Raw genomic sequence first — 18885 nt, forward strand, 5'->3', positions numbered from 1 at the left:
ATAAAAAATAAAAAATAAAAATCTGTATTTTAGGAGTTTATAATGGAAGAAAGGGGGGTGTGGAGAGGGCGCAATCAAAAAGATACACACATAAAAAAAAAAATAAAAAATAAAAAAGGGGTAACGACTAAAAATAAAAAATAATAATACCTGATGCACTCAAGGGGTAATAAAATACACTACACATTCTTCATCAAATCTGATATACACAACATGTGAAATATGAAATGATTTTATTGTTTAAATTTATACTCGAGTACGACTTTCTCTGGGAACAAACTATTAAATAGCTGTCAATATGTGTGCAAATAAATATATTATAATCTTACTTTTTGAAGTATAGGATGAGATAAAATAGGACCAATGATAGGAAGTCGTTTCAAGAAACCAAACACGACAGGAAAAAAATCGCTAATAATGTAAAGCCCATCAATTATATGTATACTAATACATATATATATATTTTTACACTCATAAGCTTACCCAAATAAATTCAAAAAACCAAAGATTTCTACAATAAATCCCAAAATTGGGTATTTAGAAATTACCAAGAAAATACCACCCAAAAAACAAACTGTTCCTTTTAATTTTTCTTTTCTTGAAAAAAATATAAATGTACTTTTAGGTCCAATAATAGTCGTGATTCCACATAAAAAAAGGATCTAGTAATAACAATAATAAATGTTTATATTGTTCCTATTCTAATTACACTTGTCTTACATTGCCTATTGCCATTAATCCACCATCAAACAATAGCATAACACCCAACATCATAAAAAATAATCCAAATGCTGTTAATCCAACACCAATCTCTATAAAGTTTCATCTTTTTGTTTTAGATTAAAAAAAGAAAGAAAGAAAGAAAGAAAGAAAGAAAGGAAAAAGATTGAAATAAAGAATGAGCATCTTACTTTGACTATCACTTAACCACATCCCCCTTTTTTCTTGTAATTTGATTGAAAAAAAAAATAGATGGAAAAAAGAAAAATTTACGTCGATATTACCTTATTACTATTTTTTTGATAAATATGAATATAAAAAAAAAAAAAAGAAACTCAGTTCTTTTGTTTTATTTATTTAATTTCTTTTTCTTTTTAATAATAACATAATGGCAGATTCAACAGATGTTACAAAGTTAACAGCTTATTCTTATGTGACACTAGTGATATTTATATGCGTTATAATGTTAGTGATAAGGCCTATTAAATTTAGGATAGGTCCTTATATTAAAATCTATTTGAATATTGCAACTGTTCCCCCTTTGGGTGTTTTAATCTTGCTTATTTGTCGTGCTATAGATTTTGATATTGTTAAAAGAGGTTTTTTAGGTACAATGGGTGTACAACCATGGGCCATTCTTATTCTATTCTACTCTTTAGTAAAATATATTATTTTTTGATACATAGAAAAGAATAAATAAAACAAATACATACATACATACATACACACGATTATTATAAATTCATATTGTATTAATTATTTCAGTTACTGTAGGCCTACATTTGTATTTCTTTAGACATGACAGGCATCTTTCAATTTTGCGCTTTTTGGGTATCAAAGAAAGCAGGAAATCGAGGAATGTTGGCTTTTACTCTCTTTTTTATCCTTACCAGTGTTATGAGCGGTCTTACGAGCAATGATGTTGTCATCTTGACCGGCACCGTCTTTCTTTCCTATTTTACCAAAGTGTCCGATATTCGTCCTACTGCCTTTTTGATGAGCGAATTTACAACAGCTAATATTGCCTCAATGGCTCTATATATTGGTAATCCGACTAATGTCGTTGTCTCTGAGGCTTATGGTATCAGCTTTATTAGTTATTCAGCCTGGATGCTATTACCTACCTTTGTCTGCATTCTTTTAGCTTACGTTGTACTGCGTATCTTGTTCCGAAGCCATTATTATCTACCACGTACCATTAATCCACCTGATGCTGAACCTAGATCTGTATTGATTGATCCCCATGGAGCCATATTCGGACTGATCCTCTTGGCTTGTTGTTTGATTACGCTCGTAGCTACTTCCTTTGTGAGCGTACCTGTCTGGATGGTTACTTTACCGTTTGCTTGCGTTATGTTCATTAGAGACATACGGCATGATCTGGGTATCTCATTTAGTCACATTTTAAACATAAAACGTCGCTTTCCGAGACCATTTTTACATACAGCACAGCATGATCAAGTCTTGGTCTATGATGAAGATAAACATCCATCAGTGGCAGAGGCTAATGATGATAAGGGAGAGGGTACAAATATTCCGTTACCTATTTTAAAAAAAAGGAATAGTATAACACGAATCATGACAAATAACACAACAACAACAGAGTTGAATCATCACGGAACAGCAGCACTTGTCTTATCAAATGATCAAACAACCGACATAGGTACTAGCCCACTTGGACAGAATCATGTTGGAGGCATTTTTTCACATCAGAATCAAGCACGACGAGGAGAGGAGGTCTTGTCAAGTCTACGACTTAGATCAGGTACGCCTATGCTTGAATCTCAGCCACTGCCTCTACCAATCATCAAGAAGACAGCAACCCCCATTGAAGAGAATCCATCAGCCCGAATGACCACCAGCAGTCAGAACCCCACACGTCTCGAACTCTATTTTTGGACGCCTCTCTATCATCTTACAAATTGGTTTGGAACCCATTTTCCTACCCTTAAAGCCGTCTTCTTACGCATGCCCTGGGCTATTCTCCCTTTTAGTCTTGGCATGTTTATCTTGATTGAAACCCTTTCCGAAAAAGGATGGGTGGGAATTTTTGCCACAGCCATGGCTATCTTTGCAAAAAATTATGCGACCGCCGTTCTTGGGACTGTGTTTGTATCTATCCTAGCATGTCAGCTATTGAACAACCTGGTAAGAAACGAGATTTAATAGAACTTAAAAAAAAAATGACTTATTATGATTATTTAGCCAATGACTATCTTATTTACACAAATTATTCAACACCCCAATTTTACACAGCACGTACATGATGATGCGACTATGCAAGGATTTTTGTTGGGGTTAATCGTTGGAAGTAATTTAGGGGCGTGTTTAACACAAGTTGGTAGTCTTGCAGGCATCATGTAAGAAGAAGAAGAAAAAAAAAAAGAAAAAAAAAATGGCTTATATATCATTCACTTTTTTTTTGATATCAACAGGTTTGATCATATTTTAAAGACAAAAGGTATTTATACATTGGGGTATTTTCAATTTTTGAAATGGAATTTAGCCATCTTGCCACTGATTGCTTTAGGGGCATGTGCTGTATTAATAGGTGAAATTTGGTTTATTTATCTTCGATAAATTGGATGCAATTTAAGGAGTTCTATTGTTATATAATATCGATTATCATTGCATAAGCGTATATGTATATAAATATAGAGAGAGAGAAATAATAAATAAAGTTGACAAATAAGAAATAGAAAAGCTATCATGGTCGTGTACACAACATTACACAATAAGACTATCCATTATAAACTAAAAAAAAAAAAAAAAAAAAAAAAAAAAGGATCATTTTGGAGGGAAAGATAAAAAAAAGAAGACGGAAATCTTCTGAATCGATAGTAGAAAGTTTTCATTCCCCGTCCATATATAGAAATTTGATTTTGACGTTGTTAAATTAAAAAAAAAAAATGAGAGCGAGAGAGAAGAGATCATTATTAGTTAGTATTAAATAAGATTATATAATATGTTAGGGAAAAGAAGAAGAAGAAATAGACTAAATTACCGAAAACTAAAAATAATGTACTTGACTATACTATTTAAAGAAAGAGAAGGGGTTTCTTTTTAGAGTGTTTTATTTACTTACAAATATAATGAATACTCTTCTTCTTCCCACTATCAACAACAACGAAGCCCTGTTTATTATCGATTAAACAAAAGCCCTATAATAACAACTGCTTACTCCACATGGCTAAAATCTATTTTTATTATATAATCTGAAAATTGTCTTACAGAACTTGTTGGTTCTAGATTATTAAAAGATATGTGATAGATAATGAACTTTTTTTTTTTTTTGCTTATATTTTTGTATACAGTGTTTTTCCCTACAGACACAAGTACACGCACACATGTAATAGATTCCATTGCCAGCCCTATTATTATGAATTGCTATAATAACAGGCTCGCATTGTATTTTTTTATTTTCTATTTACCCAGAATTTTTCTTTTCTTTTGTATATTGTGAAACATAATTCTGAGTTCTTATATTTAACATATTTTGGGGTCGATAGTTAAAAGTGAGTGGGGGGAGAGGGGAGGGGATTTTTTATTATCATTTGGGGGGGATGAGAGAAAGAAGAATTAAAAGGGAGGAGAATTGCTATGGAGGAGATATATAAATGAGATAGAAAAATAAATCTTATTTTCTTTCCTATTTTTTATTTATTTATTTATTTTATTATATATATATTTATATACACATATATATATTTTAAATAAAAAATAAGAAAAAAGAAAAAAAAAGAAAAAAATAAGAAAAAAATAAAAAAGAAAATAAAAAATAAATGACTTACAATATGAATGAATTACCCCTATCTTTAACATGTTTGGACTGGTTAAATACAGATCAATTATGGACATTATGGAAGTGTAAGTAAATAATAAATGATAAAGAAGAAGAATAACTTATTCACACATTTATTGATAGTCTCAAATAAGTCTGTTAATCAAGCTTTATTAACAAAGAGACAATTTCAAGATAAATTTCGTGTAGAAAATTTTACTTGGAGATTGTGGTATCATTGTCATCAACAAAAACTATCAATTAATAATAACAGCGCCACTGCCGACACGAGTACTACTACCACTACTACTACCAATAATAATAATAATAATACCATTATACAAAGACCAGTTTCAAAATTTTATTTGGATGATGAAGATGAAGAAGAAGAATATGAGGACGATAATAATTGCTCTGTATTTTCATCTGAAGAAGAGGAAGAAGAAGAAGAAGAGCTTTTATTCGAAAAAAAGTTAAACCAATCTTATAGCAATACATCATCTCTTTTAACACAAATGCTAAACCCTAAGCAAGAAGAAATAATAACAGAATATAATACTACTGCTTTAAAGCGATGTCAAGCAAAATATCAATGCTTAAATGAATGGTTTACTACCGAAATAATACAGCAATAATTGTATGCCTATATTAATATTTATTTTATTTATTTAATTTCTTATTATATACCCTATTTTGTTAATAATAAACATCTTTTTTTTTTTTTTGGTTCCTGAAAATGATTATACATATACAAAAACATAAAAGATACACATGTTATAAATTATTTGTTGTACAAGACAAATAGATATATTCTTCTTCTTTTAATAATAAGATGTAAAAGGGACTTTTTTTTTTTATGTACACATATCTAATAAACAACAACAAAGCATACCAGCCATACTAAAAACAAATTATATTAAATTTCTATTTATTATTAACTATAAAATGCTTCTTTTTTTTTTTGGTTCCCTTACCAAGCAGTACAACAGTCAGAATCATCTTGTTTATGAGGCTGTTGCTGAACAACAATTGTCTGTGGTGGTGGTCTAATGTAAACCAGTAAGAAACATAACATATCAAATCAAATGAAGTAGAATTACTTACTGAGGCTGATAATAACCGCCTTGTTGTTGAGGAGGAGGATAGTAACTACCTTGTTGTTGTGAAGGAGGAGGAGGATAATAAGCCTGTTGAGGTGGTGGGCTTGCGTAATATTGCTGATTAGACATGATAATAGTGAAAAGAAAAGAAATTAATTAAAAAAAAATGTGTAATTGATATCAAAAAAAAATAAAAATATCGATTATTGTGCGGGGATATCGTTGCCAGTAATAGTGGTGGTTGTAGATTTGTTTAATAGGAGTTTAAATTATTGCCTAGTAACATTGAGTTTGTAACTACTGATTATTAGATAAATCTTATTATTACATTGTTTCTATCCGGATCAAATCAAGAAGGAAATAATGGCTTGAAGAAAAGAAAAAGAGTAGAAAGAAAAAAAAAGAACTTACTTTGGGTTATAAGTGTGAAAAATCAGACAAAGAGACATGCCAAGAATATAGAAATTAAGCCTATCATTTAGAATATTCTTGACTAGAATCTTTACAACTATAGATGCTATGTAGTTACAAACCTTTTAATAAGCTTATTTAATAATAAGAAATAGTTTTTGATATACAGACTATAAATAAATAGACATAAATATAGTTATACACATATATTACTGTATAGTAAATATAGCTATAATGTATGTTTTATTTAAATTATGATCTGATTTGTATCCAGAAGCTGTAAAAGCCTCAATGTAATAAATTAATTATTTTTTATTAAAAGATTTAACGTTAATAAATACTTACTGTAAATATGCAAGAAAGAGTTCCCTTCTTGATAAAATTATTTAATCAAGTGGTCATTTTGCAAGCTAAAGACAAACTATGAAAGAATTCATGTTTGATGTTTATTTTATTCATTTTTATTTAGACCAGTTGGGAGATAGGCTTTTAAAACGTCGTTGATACCTTATTGTCTAACGTATACCATCTATTTTGCTGTATACAACGAGAATAGTAGAATGATGATGTCAATATTCATTATCTAGAATTTGTTAGCTATAACTGCATTCATAGGTTCACTACATACTTGTTTTAACTCTTCGATTTTAGTTCACAGTTATGTTTCTTATTGGCCTAAAAAAGATTTTTTTTTTTTTATTTTATTTATATTTCTAATTATCTTATTTGGCTTAAACTTTACCCCCCTACAAATCTCAGCTCATTTAACAAAATTAACTAATTTTATTTTTCTTATTATTTGTTACAATAGGGGGAAAGTAGTAATTAGAACAAGATGTCTGACTTACCATCCATTAGGCCAAAGCATTCAAGGTCAACGTCTATAACAACATCGACTTCGAAAACTACTTCTCATCAAAGAAAGTCTTCTTTGCAACTACTGCAACAACAACAGCAACAACAGCAACAGCAACAACAGCAACAGCAACAGCAACAGCAACAGCAACAGCAACGTCATATAAACCCTTCTATTGTTAAATCCACTGCAGCTACAAATCTTTATAACACTCAATGGAATTTATCTCGGTTTATTAATTCTATTATATTAAGAGTTCATTCCTTCTTAAACCCTCCAGGTTCCCTTTTACCTCATGCAAAACATGCCAATGTTGCATTTGGTGGCACTGCTAAACGACCTCGTCTCATCACTTACCTTACTCATTCCCGGCTATTGAGATTTATAATCTTGTTTTACATTATATTTTCTGTCTTTTTATCATTAAATCATACTTGGAAGTATCTTACCTCAACCGATAAGCTATCACAACGACAACAACAGAAAGTTGTCAAAAGTAAAAATAAATATTGGATACCTCAAAGAACATATGATCAAGGTATTTTATTCTATTCTCAAAAGAAAAGAATAATAATAATAATAATAAAAAAAAAAAAAAAAAAAAAAAAAAAAAAAAAAGGTCAAGTATAATTGAAATTAATCCTCTGCATTTTTCGGTATAGATGAATCTTATTCCCTTCTAGATGAAATCACTCATGGATTAAAGATGCATAAACTATTCAGTAAAAGTTATTATGAAGCAGCTAAAAATATCCAACCTTTCTGGAAAAAGGCAACAACAGTACCTGAAAAAGATGGAGTCACTGTTATAACGACTTTTACAACTGAGACATGGAATGAATTGAAGGAGTTGATTCGTCATTGGGATGGTATAACTCAAGATTTATACATTAGTAAACAAATGTTAATATATATATATATATATAGGACCTATTTCAGCTACCCTTCATATTGATCAAAATGATGAATCATCTATTGCACAAATCAATCAAGAATATAAAGATATACCTGAATTGAATCGTAACGTTGATTTACATCTTGTTCCTATGAATAGCAATAAAGTAAATGTCTTATTTCCTCGTAACGCTGAGCGTAACTTGGCCAGATTATTCGCTCGTACAGATTATGTAATGGACTTGCCCGCTGGAGTCATCCCTGCCACTGATCTTCGTCGCACGCTTGATATGAACAGAGATCGTATCGATCATCTTCTAAAGACAGGAGACATGTTAGCTATTCCTACTTTCAAATTTACGAAGGGTAATGACATAACTGTCAGTATACCACATGATAAATCACAACTTATCATTAAATTAAGTCAGGATGAAATGGTACTAGAAGATCGTCATTGGAAAGAAAACGAAGGTCCTACTGACTTGGAACATTGGATGGATGCTGAATCATTATATGCTATAAAAAAATACGAATTTCATTATGAGCCTGTTGTGATAGAATCTAAAACAATTCAGCCATGGTGCTCTGAAAGGTTTTTAGACAGTCGTGCTGCTTGTATCTTTTCAAGTTATTTACAGGGAAATGAAATATGGATTTTACCAAATGATTTTATGGTTTCTTTGCCAAGACAAGCTGAAATATCTGATTTTGATGTAAGTTTTTTTTTTTTTTTTTTTTTTTTTTTTTTTTTTTTTTTTTTTTTTTTTTTTTTTTTGAAAGTTCCTTTCTTTGAAACTTGACTTTTACTCAAATTTATGTATTTAGAATGTGGTTGAAAATCGTATTTATGCTAAATTTTATTGGGAACAATGTGTATATCAAGCAAGACAATTAGATGCTTTAGGGCTTTGGAAGACACCTCGATCTCAACATATTCGAAATCAATGTTCTCGTGTCATCCAAAATTGGGGTAAAGGTTTGATTGGGAAACCAGAATAATAAAATAGATTAGATTAGCTTTGAAAGTATATAATTTATAAGTGTGGGTATCATATCATGAAAATGAATAAAGTAAAGGTCAGGATTGCATTGAATAGTATGTAAATAATCTAAAAAGACATAAATAAGCCCAATTTCATTTGCGTTATCATCAAAAAATACTGCGTCAATCTATACATAGATTAAGATAAATAGCTATTTTTTTATATATATACATGTATATAATTTTTCTTTACCAATGCTGTATGCTCTTCTATATCACTATAAAAGTCGAGTAAAGCTATCATGAAACAAGCAAGAATGGATCCATTACTGTTTAATAAAGTTCTCCATATTTTAGGTAAATCATGATATAAATCAAGACTAAATTGAATCCAGCTCCTCAAGTCAGAAAGTGATTGTGATTGACGTACATCCATACTTGGATAAATAACCCAGTTGATATAAATGAGTTCATTCTCCATCTATTAAAATAGACACAACAGACGTTTACTATCTTCATCGTATGTACTTTATATATATATACCTTGGATGTCCATCGCTCACTCTTTTGTCGATTCCATTCAACTAATTCAAATATACAACGATAAAGAAATGGGAATGAAGTTAATGAAAGACACCATGCCATATCCCGTCGTAATAACATGGTTTCCTTTGATCCTGCATAGATATAATCTGTGATATCGCTATATGCATCATTTCGCCACTCTTTACATGCCAATAACCTTACCAAGTTATTGTAATCAGTAGATTCTCTTTGTTCAAATAATAGACAGAGTATACAACATTGTCCTATTCGTACAATACGCCAATCACGAAATTGAGCCAAGTACATTAAAAATGTGTCAAAAAAGAGATGGATCAAGGTAGGATAAGATGTTAAAACTTGAATAATATCTTCATTCTCCAACATAGTTCTATAAAGATGATCTAAAGGTTCATAGCAATCTGTTTGAAGACGAAGATATCTTTCAATAAGATTCAAGACTTCCATTTCCAGTACTTGTTCATAATTCATATATAATCTGTAAAAAAAAAGAGAAAAAAAAAAGCTCAACCCTATTTTTTTTTCTTTTCCTTTCCTTTCTTTTTTTTTTTTTTTTTTTTTTTTTTTTACTTGATTTTTAAATCATGAGGCCACTGCAGGTAGAGAGTTCGTAAAATGCTATCTGGATTCGTTAGAGAGTCTATAAATAGAATAGATAAAATAGGCTCAGGTTTATTAAAATGAACAGGATCAGTGATATTAAATGGAATATGATCTACAGCATAGTAAACAAGTTTTTCAATGAGTGGCCATGCTTCTTTTTCGTGAACAAGAGCTAAGCTCATATCCGTCAATCGTGTAATTGTATGACTCTAATAATGTATGAATATATATATTAGTCGTTCATTTCCTGCATCACTTTTTTTTTTCTCATTTACACTTAATTTTTTATCAGAGATTCTATGAGTGATTTGTTTGATTAAGTCGTAGGTGTTCAAGTCATCTTGAGCAGTATGAATAAAACGTCGTAAACGAATGATGCACCAAATGATAGATCTAGGATTTAAAAAAAAAAAATACAACGTTTTAACCTTTTTTTTAAGGAATATACATATATGAATTGACTTACCTATATTTTGAATCATCTCTTGAAAGAAATGTTTTATCTTGAAGAGTATCAGGATCTAATTTGCTATATTCAATCAAACAAGCAATGACCAAAGAAGCTAATAAAGGATTATAGCCAATATATGAATGTGTCTAAACAAAAAAGTCAATGTTAACTATACTGAATCTGTTAAAGGTAAATGACTGTACTGAGGCTAAAGTTAATAGGGGACCAGCTTCTGGATACAATTCAGCACATGCATTAGCTGTTTCCGTTTCTTTCAAAATCTAAAATGAATCATTAATTTGTTTATCTTATTTTATCAAAAAAAAAAAAAGAACATTTTTTATTACCCTTAATAAGCGAGTAAAAAAAGCTTTTAGGTAATCTTGATGTTGAATAATGTCTAAGAGTGAATCGTTATTTCGTTTTAGAATGGTTTTACATCGCTCCCAATCAAGAGACATAGTTTGTATATAATAGAAAATAAGGAAATAAACCAAATTATTACTTTTTTTGTTAAATGGTAAAAAAAAAAAAAAAAAAAAAATCATCAGCCACACTGATTTGCATAGCAACATATTGTAACGCAATACCCTTTTTTTTTTGGCAGCTTTAGTGAAACTTATGTATTACGACCGTACATGCAAATGATAAAAAAAAAGAAAAGAAAAGATACGTAAAAGTTTATTATGTTAAATAAATAAATAAATAAGGTGAGAATGGATATATAATAATAATGTATACACATTTTCTTCTTTATAATCAGTATTTTATAAGTTGTTGTTGTTGTTGTTTATTTTATTTTATTTTATTTTACATGTTATATTTCCGCTCTTCATAAGGTGTAGATGGCGCTGAATGTTGATTATAGGGCATAGGTGATGATAATGGTTGTTGTTGACCCATACGTCCACGTTGCCATACATGTTGTTGATCTAAAGAAGCATAACTTAATTTAGGATTAGATTCACTACTATGATAAATATCAGGAGATGATGTTTCAGAGGAAGACGAAGCTGCGTTTGTCATACTAGGTACCATAAAATTAGAAGATAGAGCACTACCACCACCAGGTGTAGGAGGAGGGCCAATAATTCCATGATGAAAGCCATAAGGATATGTAGGGTATGGATAAGGAGAATAATCAGCAGAAGCAGCAGCGGCAGCGGCAGCAGCTGCAGCTTGTGGTGGCATGGCAGCAGGTGGAGTCATAGGTGGTCTTGGAAAATATCTTTCCTCAGGTGAAGATAAATTAGTAGCAGCTGCTACAGCAGCTAAAGCGATACTGTGTTCGTATCTTTCCTGTTGATTATCAGAGTAATGACCAGGACTTCGACCACGTACAACAAGAGGAGCAGATTGACAAGTGGCGACCTTGATAGATTTAAAGGAACCATCTATAGTTACAATATCTGCAAAGAGATCAACTAAACAGACATAATATTGTTGAGCGGCTCTTCTTTTACCATTATTAGCTGTGGCTGTCTTGAATTGAATACGTTCAAATGTGACAATAGATTGTGAAGTTGTACCCCCCATAGCAGTCATACTAAGGTTACCTCCAGGCATAACGGGTTTAGGTAATGGAGTTGTTTGAGGACCCTTATCACGCTTTGGTGTATGTTGAACGAGTTCAATGGATTTATCGCTGTTTGAAATACGGGTCGAGATACACATAGAAAATTGGCGAACTGGATAAAATGAGTTGTCAACTTGAACAAGACACGGATAGTCATGTTCGGGAGTATAATAAGTTGTATTTAGTCCATGAATAGAAAATGCACTACTCACTTGAAAATAGTTGCGACGGTAACATGTCCAATCATTATCAGCTAAAAAGAAACCTCGATCCATTTTAGCTTGAATTCGAACTGTTAGTCTAATAAGGGAATGAGCATATTTTTAATATAATATAATATAAACAAATGTATGTATGTCTATATTTACAATGTAGATCTATCTAGTGCATACAAGTTGTCAATAGGTTTTGTAGAACTAAAAAAAGGACCAAGTTCATTTGAAAATAATTCACTTCTGCCACGTTTACGTCCAAGTAATTGATGAGGATAAGGGTTTGAAGGGAATGAAGTGGATGTAAAACTTGTACTTGTATTTAATTTCTTTTGTTGTGGTGGTGGTGGTGATATAGGTCTTTCTTGTTGATTCATATTCGGACGAGGTGTTCCAGGCTGAGAAATAGCCATCATTCTATATTAACAATATATATAAATTAGTATCAACAAAAAAAAAAAAAAAAAAAAAAAAAAAAAAAAAAATTGTTGTTATTACCCAGGTAGTCGTGGATCTGATTCAGGTTTTCCAGAAGGTAAAAAATGTGTTGTAGGCGGAAGTTGGTGTCTATAAAGAGAATACAAGTTAGTTTGATTCGAATTATCACATATAATAAAACCAGGTTAAAACCAGTCTATTTTCATCATAACCACAAGAAAAGGTGTAATGTTGCACTATGATATGTATTTTCATCTCCTCCTGCTTTTCCCCCCTTCCCCTCTCTCACATATACACACGCCCTCATTGTAAAATATACAAATATGACAGATAATACAAAAAAAAAAAAAAAAAAAAAAAAAAAAAAAAACTTACACAGGTGAATGTAAAGGACCCTGATGAAAATTAGAATTATAATGATGTTCCATCATAGGTGGATAATGTTGTATTTGAGAAGACTGAGATACAGGACTACTTGAATTATGTAAAGTTTGTTGATGATGCCAATTCTTTGTGTTATGAGCTGAATTCATTTTAATTAATACAAGGTATATTTTATATATAAATAAAAGAAGTAAATTTTTTTATCTTGATGCAAAGGAAGAAGAAGAAGAAGAAAGAATAAAAATTTAACTTTTTTTTTTTTAGTTTCTTTTTGGATCTAAGGGGAGGGGGAGGGGGATCTATATAAGCCAAAAAAAAAAAAAAAAAAAAAAAAAAAAAAAAAAAACTTTAAAATAAATCGGGGAACTAAATTATTAAGCGATAATAAAGTTGAGGGGCATTAAACTGTAATAAGAATAGAAAAGCGTTTTAAAAAAAAACAAAAAAAAAAGCAGACAATTATTTTAAAATAGATTCTCAGATTATAAATTAAATGTGTTTATATGTGCTATAATAATACTACTACATTTAATAATGAAGGATCTGCATTTTTTATATAGTGAAACATAAAGATAAAAAAAAATACTGCAACCATGCATGAATTAGAGTCATAATAAATAGTTATATTTCAATGATAAATGATGTACGTGCACTTAAGAATGACAATATGAAAAAAGTAATGAAAATGTGTACATGAAATACTTAAATTAGAAGAGAAAAGAGAAAAAGGCTCTGTCACACTTATATTTTATTATGGGTCTCGGAACTTAATTATTGTTATTATTATTAGACAAGATAGTAACTATTTCTTTTTGAGCTCCTTAACTACTATCATTAATAATACACTACGTTGCTGTCATTATTACTAGTATATGTATTTATTTATACATATACACATTTATAATTTATTTCTAATAGTCACAGATTCTTATATTCCATAAAAGAGTTCTCCGAGCATTTTATGTATTACAATTATGACCTTTTCTGTTCAATATAATTACTAAAAATATTTATTACTTTGAACAACTTGATTCATAGAATACTTACCTTCTTTTTTTTTTCTTTGCAAATAATCTTATAAGAATTATTGCTTTTATTATTGTAAAATGAAAGAGTGAAAACTTGAGAATAAAAAAGACTAATTACCCTCTTTTATAAAGAATATATTTGCGCGGTGATTTCTTATATCTAGGTCCGAGAAAAAAAAATTTCCCCTGAAAATTTAATTTTTTATTATTGATACGCGTGAAAAGGAAATAAATTATAAAAACAGTATCATATATCATGATTTACACACACATAATACTTTTAGCAGTGTAGTAGAGCAACTATAAACTAATTTTTTCTTTTCATGTGAGCTTTATTACTACTCTTATCATTTTTATTGAATAAATATGTAGTAGTATATCTTTTCTTATTTTATTTTCCTACAATTATAGATATTATATATTATTGTTGTTATACATAATCTACATTATTATAGCGAAGTTAATAATATATATTATTGCTATTACTTAAATTCCATGTTTTATTTTATTTTGCTGCTACAATTTTTATAATAAAAAGTAATATTTCCTTTATAATAATTTCAGATTATAGACTTCTTTTCTTTTTTCCGGCCTATCATAGTTATAGTTTGATGAGATTATTGACTTTAGTTATTATTTTAGAAACAAACAGATATTTATACTTTATCATTGTACTTCAAAAAAAAAGATATAATGGTTGTCGTTACACACAAGAATCAATAATATCGTCCTTCTTTTTTCTTCAAAAATAATATGGAGATAAAAAAAAAAAAAAACAAAAAAAAAAGACCAATAATATAAGTGAATACAACATTATCCTTCAAAAGGATAATAAAAAATGTGAAGAGAGTGGGATTTGAACCCACGCCTCCGAAGAGATCACGACCTTAACGTGACGCCTTAGACCAACTCGGCCATCTCTCCACTTGTTTTTTGAACTTTATTATATCAAATATATAGGTTTAAAACTTTAAATAAGTCACGTGACGCAACCAATTGAATTGGTCTATCTGTCTGTTTTTTAAATTTAACGATTTTTTTTATATTTTTCTTGAAATAAAAGAGGCCTTTACCTTGAGTTATAATTTTGACATTAAGTTTGTTCTTGTAAATTATTACAACGAATAGTGTTGGCTATGAATGTCAACTGGTTGAAAAAAAAAAGAATAGAAAAGAAATTGAAGAGCAATTTAAAATTTATTTTATAACAAGATATTCTTCCCTATTGTTATACAAGTCTCGGTTGTAACTGTTATAGAACAAACTCTGGATATAGGCATAAGCAATATTATAAAAGATAAGTTATATAATACAGGATAAACCGTAAACATGAGCATAGAATAAGACATCATCTTATACTGTATATAGCATCTTGTAAGTAATATAAAACTTATTGATATCGATTCATCTAGACGTGTTAACTATAAGACATCGTATTATTTCTAAATATTTATTTTTATAACCTTGATAAAGGATCCAGGTCGTCTTTGATCCAGTAAAATAAAAATGTAAAAGGTATCAAGAACCTATACTCAGATCAAACAGTATAGTTTTTATTTAAAATCTCAATCATGTCATTATATAATTACAACACCAAACAGATAATCCATAGATCAGTCTCTTGAATCAACACAATGTATATTTGGATACTAACACTGTTCTATGATTTATCTTTTTTATAGTTATTTTTCTTTTTCTTTAATTCAGGATTCATTAGCATAAATACAAGTAGTTGTGTAGACACAAAGTAATCTTTAATCTTTAATTCTTTTATTTTATTATCTTTTATTTTTTATTTTGATAATGAATTGTGAAAAAAATGTTTATATTTGAATTAAAAACAATAGGACAATTATCATACTTTACAGTCAATATTAATACACTCATTTATTTTTTAACTTTTATTAAAGCTACATTATGCTGAAATATTTTAATATTCTTCATTTTTAGAAACACTTTACAAAATCTTTTAAGCCAAAAAAAAAAAAGAAGAAGAAGAAGAAGAGAGCCTTTTCTTTATATAGTGTGCTTTAATTGACAGAAAGATAAAGAAAGAGAATGAAACAAAACACAAGACTATGAAAACTCTGTATAGATTATTCAAGAAAAATAATACAAAAAACTGTTCAGGAAAAAATAAGATGGAAAAATGACAAGAGCTATTTATATGTTTTTACAAGGTAGGTAAGTGATATTAATAGAACTATGATTTGGACAAACAAATACTGGCGTAATAAAGGATCATGTAAGAATACTGTCTCTGGATAATTTAGTATGCAATAAAATATATTTTTATTCTTTCTGAGCTGTCGCTGTTACCAGAAATATAATCAGTTATTATCTTTGGAGTAAGCAATGCGTCAATATTAATTCATAGTGAATATTCCAGCTATAGCAATAATACCAATTATTTATGTGCCACTATTATTATTACCATCCTCTGAGATATTATTACATAATATGATGTTCATACTTATTATTAATGCTCGAATATCCTAAAAATGACTATTATTAAAACTGAGTGTAGAATGAATATTATGCTGTAAAGTACAATACACTAATTTTATCTGAATAACCTCTTTATTATTTAATATTTGATAGTTTATTTCTATCAACTTAGTTACATAGACGGCTTCAAACATAACACAATGAAGTTATACTTTTTTTTTTGTCATGTTGTATAATTCATAAAAGTTAAAATCAAAGGATATTTGGCTTCTAACTTGTTATCTTAATTAAATATGATATTTTATACTTTAATAACAAACAATAAAATAACATGAAAAGAAAAAAAAATAGTCATATCTTTCTTATACTATCTCAAGAATAGCATGTCATGAATACATATATTTACTTTATATTTTTTTACTTATTTATATGTATGTGGAATCTCAAATATATACCTTTATTATTTTATTTTAAATCAGGTAATATATTATATACAATTATATATAATTATTCTATCTCTCTAAATTGATGGCCACGAGTTAACTGATTTAAAACCTCCGTTATAGTGATTATGCCTAATAAGCCTGGCTCGAGTCCTGCATCAATGGTGCTATCATTTGTTCCTTGTTCGGCCGAATCGATCGTTTTTTTTTCGGTTTCTTCTGCAGATTGACACGGATGGCATGTGCCACTGAACATTCTTTTAATAAAACAGGAGATACGATTTGATTCATGACTTTTAACGGAAGGAAGAGAGACAGTATGTAGCAACGGTTTTTCATCTTGTTTAATCTCTGAATGATAAATAAAGGCTATTTGTGCCTCACTATTCAACATATATTATTAATAAAATGTCATTATATATATGTATATACTTTTATAATAGTTATATTTTTTACTTGTCTTTGCTTAGTAGTTGAGTCAATAATTCTATTATTGAAGTGTCTGAAGAAGCTTTGATACATGGATTTAATCTCATTTTACCAACAGGGTTCATATACTCGCTACTTTCTAATCCAACCAACGTCTACAAATAAACGTAGTTTTAATTCTCTATTATTCTTTCTTTCTTTCTTTCTTTTTTTTTTTTTTTTTTTTTTTTTTTTTTTTTTCATTTAATCATACTATTATACCTTTAATTCTAGAACACCTAAAATTTCATTTTCATTTTTTGTTTCATCATAAACTAAGATATGGGTAAAATGATCTTCTATGTATTCTAATACGATGGAAGAATTGATATAAGCGCCTATGGGTAATGATAGCATATTTTTTAGGGGCTTTGCCATTTGATAAGCATATGTATCTTGCATGTATAATGCGTTTTGTACAAGGATTGAGGTCTCATGTGTCAGGCTACCACGTTCATGCTTTGATTTATCGTGAAGACTGATCAGGGCTCTCAACTCTAAATATATTTTATAAATAAATATAGGGAGACATTCTATAGATATAGATGGATATATACCTGTTGCATTATAAGAAAATCCTGTATGTTTACCCAACACGTAGTCTAAAAATTTGGCTATAGGCCAAGCAATAATAAACCAAATAGCAATAAGGAAACGTACAGGCATTGCTAAGAAAGCACCTATTGCTAAACCATGCTTTGAAAATACTGCTTGTGGAATAATCTCAGAGAAAAGAACGAGAAGTGCAGTCGATAGAATGATTGATATAAATCCTTTATGAAATGAATCAATTTAATATATATCTCCTTAAAAATTCCCCTTTAATCCCTATTTTCTTCTTTTTTACTCTCTCTCTCTCTCTCTCTCTCTTTTTATTTATTTATTTTATTTTACCTTTACTAAAGATACCATCAAATAAAATAGGAAGTGTTTCATTCAAAACGGTATTTGTTAATAGTAGAGTAGATAAAAGAATATGTCCATTTTTACGAATAGGAATGATTCGAGAGGCATAGTGTTGTTGCTGAGCTGTTCCCGCAATCTCTAAAATAGATAGATTTGTCGTATCCAATGACATCTATTTAGATAGGTAAATAACATATAATAATAATTAAAAAAAAAAAGTGCTTTGAATAATAATACCAAACCCAATGTAAGGCCCGCTACAACACCACTCAAGGTGATTAAACACACAATAGCAATAATTTGTCCCCAAAACTCTAATGATTTAGGATCATTAGCATGCTCTTTTTCTTGTTCTTGTTCATGATGCTGTGCAAGTGTACTAGTTACTATAGTCGACAGTAATAAGGTATAAATTATAAATTTATTGCTATATATAGGTGGTTCCAATATCATATCAATAAAAAAAGAAATAGATGAAAAATACATACATATAAATAATTTTATAAAATATATAAATATATGATGTTATGCACAGCTAAATCATGACATGATCACCTTTCTACAAAAAAAAAAAAAAAAAAAAAGAAAAGAAAAAAAAGGATTTTTTTTTATAAAGGGAG

At 29.3% G+C, this 18885-nt stretch overlaps 7 protein-coding genes and 1 non-coding gene across 8 annotated transcripts; 3 read left to right on the plus strand and 5 right to left on the minus strand.

Annotated features, from left to right (window-relative positions):
* Nucleotides 1-24: 24 nt before the first annotated feature.
* BX663DRAFT_504204 (vesicle transport protein) lies at nt 25-1044 on the minus strand. Its single transcript, XM_051526886.1, has 5 exons — nt 912-1044; nt 721-826; nt 484-662; nt 330-411; nt 25-279 (listed from the first exon to the last, which is right to left on the minus strand). The coding sequence occupies exons 2-5, from the start codon at nt 772-774 to the stop codon at nt 247-249; spliced, it is 348 nt and encodes a 115-aa protein (XP_051384168.1). The 5' UTR covers nt 775-826; nt 912-1044; the 3' UTR covers nt 25-246.
* Nucleotides 1045-1054: 10 nt separating this feature from the next.
* BX663DRAFT_504215 (uncharacterized protein) lies at nt 1055-3534 on the plus strand. The gene is made up of 4 exons (XM_051526887.1): nt 1055-1378; nt 1495-2868; nt 2926-3080; nt 3156-3534. The coding sequence occupies exons 1-4, from the start codon at nt 1109-1111 to the stop codon at nt 3298-3300; spliced, it is 1944 nt and encodes a 647-aa protein (XP_051384169.1). The 5' UTR covers nt 1055-1108; the 3' UTR covers nt 3301-3534.
* A 980-nt stretch (nt 3535-4514) lies between these two features.
* BX663DRAFT_550583 (uncharacterized protein) lies at nt 4515-5136 on the plus strand (the record flags this gene model as incomplete). The annotated part of the gene is made up of 2 exons (XM_051531221.1): nt 4515-4587; nt 4646-5136. The coding sequence occupies 2 exons, from the start codon at nt 4515-4517 to the stop codon at nt 5134-5136; spliced, it is 564 nt and encodes a 187-aa protein (XP_051384170.1).
* A 1711-nt stretch (nt 5137-6847) lies between these two features.
* BX663DRAFT_550585 (uncharacterized protein) lies at nt 6848-8761 on the plus strand (the record flags this gene model as incomplete). The annotated part of the gene is made up of 4 exons (XM_051531222.1): nt 6848-7406; nt 7531-7737; nt 7796-8475; nt 8588-8761. The coding sequence occupies 4 exons, from the start codon at nt 6848-6850 to the stop codon at nt 8759-8761; spliced, it is 1620 nt and encodes a 539-aa protein (XP_051384171.1).
* A 110-nt stretch (nt 8762-8871) lies between these two features.
* On the minus strand, nt 8872-10823 carry BX663DRAFT_550586 (uncharacterized protein; the record flags this gene model as incomplete). Its single annotated transcript, XM_051531223.1, has 8 exons — nt 8872-8922; nt 8998-9225; nt 9288-9786; nt 9879-10120; nt 10187-10304; nt 10378-10508; nt 10566-10643; nt 10710-10823. The coding sequence occupies 8 exons, from the start codon at nt 10821-10823 to the stop codon at nt 8872-8874; spliced, it is 1461 nt and encodes a 486-aa protein (XP_051384172.1).
* A 267-nt stretch (nt 10824-11090) lies between these two features.
* Nucleotides 11091-13254, minus strand: BX663DRAFT_504230 (uncharacterized protein). The gene is made up of 4 exons (XM_051526888.1): nt 12964-13254; nt 12649-12717; nt 12307-12567; nt 11091-12238 (listed from the first exon to the last, which is right to left on the minus strand). The coding sequence occupies exons 1-4, from the start codon at nt 13119-13121 to the stop codon at nt 11173-11175; spliced, it is 1554 nt and encodes a 517-aa protein (XP_051384173.1). The 5' UTR covers nt 13122-13254; the 3' UTR covers nt 11091-11172.
* Nucleotides 13255-14841: 1587 nt separating this feature from the next.
* Nucleotides 14842-14924, minus strand: BX663DRAFT_t64. Its single transcript has one exon. It is a non-coding gene; the product is annotated as a tRNA-Leu (tRNA).
* Nucleotides 14925-16805: 1881 nt separating this feature from the next.
* Nucleotides 16806-18836, minus strand: BX663DRAFT_451800 (uncharacterized protein). Its single transcript, XM_051523765.1, has 5 exons — nt 18503-18836; nt 18254-18437; nt 17582-18132; nt 17348-17475; nt 16806-17274 (listed from the first exon to the last, which is right to left on the minus strand). Exons 1-5 carry the CDS (start codon nt 18749-18751, stop codon nt 16956-16958), a joined length of 1431 nt encoding a protein of 476 aa, XP_051384174.1. The 5' UTR covers nt 18752-18836; the 3' UTR covers nt 16806-16955.
* Between the last annotated feature and the right edge of the window lie 49 nt (nt 18837-18885).

This window comes from Cokeromyces recurvatus (genome assembly GCF_025118155.1).
Source record: "Cokeromyces recurvatus strain NRRL 2243 chromosome Unknown BX663scaffold_8, whole genome shotgun sequence".
NCBI lineage: Eukaryota > Fungi > Mucoromycota > Mucoromycetes > Mucorales > Mucoraceae > Cokeromyces > Cokeromyces recurvatus.